The sequence below is a fragment of the Grammomys surdaster genome, unplaced genomic scaffold, assembly GCF_004785775.1.
Source record: "Grammomys surdaster isolate TR1022 unplaced genomic scaffold, NIH_TR_1.0 125349, whole genome shotgun sequence".
Taxonomy (NCBI): domain Eukaryota; kingdom Metazoa; phylum Chordata; class Mammalia; order Rodentia; family Muridae; genus Grammomys; species Grammomys surdaster.
The window spans coordinates 615,222-618,875 of NW_021620222.1; the positions used below are offsets into that span (position 1 = coordinate 615,222).

General features: G+C 42.4%; 1 protein-coding gene across 1 annotated transcript in view; it reads right to left on the reverse strand.

Moving 5' to 3' along the window:
- The window catches only part of LOC114637557 (zinc finger protein 175-like), an 11,675-nt gene that overhangs the window by 1,412 nt on the left and 6,609 nt on the right, over nucleotides 1-3,654 (reverse strand). The window contains 2 exon segments of the mRNA XM_028785774.1: nucleotides 20-214; nucleotides 217-477. Coding sequence (XP_028641607.1) covers nucleotides 20-214; nucleotides 217-477 — 456 coding nt within the window.

Sequence of the window (3,654 nt, forward strand, 5' to 3'; positions counted from 1 at the left end):
CTGTGTGCACACTGGTCACCCCTGCGTGCTTTCCCTCCTGTGCTGTGAATTGTACACACAGCACTGGAAAGGCCTTGTGTGAAGAACCAACAAGAGTCAACAATGCCATCAGGCTGCTTTGTGGTGCTGCTTTGATGCTCACCGTCTGCTTGAAGGTTAGGCTGCAACATCTTTTCACATGGGCAGCTCCTCGGAGATCTCTTTTGTGTAGAATGAGGTGGGGTCCTAAAGAAGTAGATCCCCCAGTTGCTTCCCATCCATCACAATTGTCTATGATTAGTGTTTTCTGGCTCAAGAAAACATCAGGACTCAAGGGTGGGATCTGGTTTTTCTGATCTGTCTTTTTAGGGTCACCATCCTGCCACAGTTTGTCCATAATGGAACAGTATGAACTACCTCTGGTGATTACTCCTGAGACATCGTTTGGAAACACAGCTTTCACACACATTTGCTGGGATGAGTCAGGCTCTGACTCCCCTGTTGAGAAAAAAGATGAACAGATTCAGTGAGCATGACGGAGGTGGAATCAGAATCTGAACACAGAGAAATCTGTGTCAGGAAGTAATGATTCTGACAATGGTGAGAATGGTGAGAAATGCTATCATGGCCCTTACGATACGCCACACACTTATGTAATATAGCCACTTTCTCTGCAGTGGATACATAAACTCATTGAATCCTCACAATCATCCCACAGTGCATCTATGCCTTGCTTTCCTCGTGAGGAAGTAGAAGCCTCAGTCAGTGTGGGCAGGATCACTTACACAATTTGTTGGGAAACTGGGTTTGGTGCAAGACCAATTTATGCAAGAGGTCCAGTGCTATAAATATAGTTGGACAAATAAATAAGGGAGAAAACAGACACAGCTATCACTGGGCACAGTCAACAGCCAGCCAAAGTCAAAAGAAAGGGATGGAAGCCATCTTCTCACCTGTTTTGTTGTTGTTCCATCTTTTTCTTTCCGTCTGTTTGTAAAGATGGCCTACAGACTTCACCATGCTCTGCAAGCCTTTCTCCTAATCTTTACACTCCCAGGTTTTTATTTTTTGTATCTTATTTATCTACTTACTGTGTTCACACGTGTACATGAGTTTACTCATGCATGTGGAGGTCAAAGGTTGGGTGTCATCTTAAACCACTTTCAATCTTGTCTTTTGAGATTCCCAGCACCCACATGACCACTCACAACCATCTGTAACTCCAAGTTGAGGGGACTCAACACTCTCTCATGGCTCTGTAAGCACCAAGCACACACGGGCAAACAGGCATCCATGAGGCAAAATCCTCATACACAGGATACACAGAACTCCAATATAGCTCAACAACATCAACATAAAAATGGTCAATTACTCCTAAGCATTTACTCATATCCTCTAACTCAGTGGTTCTCAACCTGTGTGGGTTACAACCCCTAGGGGAAGGGTTGTAGAATGACCCTTTCATAGAGGGTTGCATATCAGATATTCTTATTATAATTTCTAACAGTAGAAAAATTATAGTTATGAAGTAGCAATGAAAATAACTTGAGGGTTGGGGTCACCAAAACATAAGGAATTAAAAGGTCACAGCATCAGGAAGGTTGAGAATTACTGCTTTAACTCAACTAAGCTTGCTTGGTTTGCTCTTTTAGTACAATTCAAAATTACTTTCTGGAGTAACCACTCCATGTGTCCTCAGAATCAACTCCCACGTCCCCTCGGACTGAGGGTGATGCTACTTCCTATGAATCCTGACAGCAGGTCTCCCCACACCCTCATGCTGATGGCTGCCCCTCAAACAGCCTTTCCTGAAACACTCAGCACACAAAGGCACCGCTGCTATTCTACACTGTCCACTCCAACCTGTTTCCTTCCATTTACTTTAGCAGACACTGAAAAGTCTTCTAAAACAGGAGGAAACAGTATCTTCTGCTTATCTTTAGGAATTGAATACGTATAATTCTTTATTTGCTGAAACTGCTGTTCACAATGCTTAACTCTGACGAACAGCAGCAGCAGCAACAGAGAAGACAATCTAACTGACAGGGTATATGCAAGGGGGAAGACCAGCAGAGCAGACGTTAACAGAGACCTGTAACTGTGGCTCAGAGCACAAGTGAGGAAAACTACTCAGGGATATTTGAAAGAACTGATGGATTCTACATCATACAAAATAATTGAATATTTGCATCAAATCATCAGGAAGAAAAGAAAGAAACAGACATTATTTTTGCTGTAAGAGAAACTGTTAATAGAATATTAACCAAATTCCTAAGTGGAACCCACAAATATCATTAGGAACAAGTTTAAATAAGGATATAGGGAATTGGTTTGTACTGATCTCAGTGGAATTAAGAGACAGTCATGTAAGCTGAATACTAGAAGATAAAAAAATGAGAAGGAAACATGAAATAATAGACACAAGAATACAGAAATGCCAAGAAACCAAAGTTTCTCATACAAAAACACTTTCTAATTTGGATGAAGACAACCCTAGTTTTTCTTGTCTCAAAACTAAGGAAGGCCATCCACAAGACTAGTCTTCTATATAGCAGGTTAACCACACACAGAGACTAACACACACATCATCACAGTTTGAATGTGAGGCCTGTCGGGTTTCATTTCTGTTGCTGTGATAAAACACTCAAACAAAAAGCCATTCGGGGGAAAAAGGACTTATTTTAGATTACCATTCTAGGTTAGAGTCCATCAGTTCAGGGAATTTGAGGTGGTGGGAAACTGAAGCAACTGGTCACATCACAGGCACAGTGAAGAGAAGAGGAAGACTGAACACACACATCTCTACTGCTCGGCTGGATTTCTGTACTCCTGCACAGTCTGTGACCTGACTGCAGGACAGCGCTGCCCACACAGCTGGGTCTTCCCAGGTCAATTAATGCAATCAGTACAGTCCCCAGAGACATGCCCACAGACCAACCTAATGAAGACAGTCCCTCATTAAGACTCTTTACAGGTGGCCCTACATTGTTTCAAGTTGACAAAACTAGCCAAGAGAGCTGAAGAGAATGGCTCTAGAAGGCAGTTCCTATGAGAAAGTATGGTTGGGCTCACAAGATGGCTCATTGGATAAAGAGGCTTGCCATCAAGCCTGATGACCTGAGTTGATTTTGCACGTTGTTCTCAGACCTCCACAGGAGTGAGTGTCCCAGGATTACCCAGAGAAATAGAGACATAAAGGTAGTAAGAGCCAACAATACGGAACATATTAAACAGGAATACAGTGGTGCCACAATTAGGTGGACACAAAAGAAGATCCAGGATGAAAAAGGACACTAATGAAGAGATAAATAAATGAGGTGAAGGAATTAGAAGACAACAAAACGATAAATCATACAAAAAATAATATGTACATAGAAAATCTAGTTATATGACAGATATAATGAGACACTCTAAAAAATTATGAAAAGGTATCACAGAAGGGCCTAGAGAGATAGCTCAGTGGTTAAGAGTGCCTCCTGTTCCTCCAGAGGACCCAAGTTCAGTTCCCTTCACCTACATGGGTGTTCATCATCACCTCTGCCTCTAACACTCTTTGGGCCTCTTCCAACACACACACACACACACACACACACACAGACACACACACACAGACACAGACACACACACACACACTCACACACACACACACACAGACACACAGACACACACAGACAC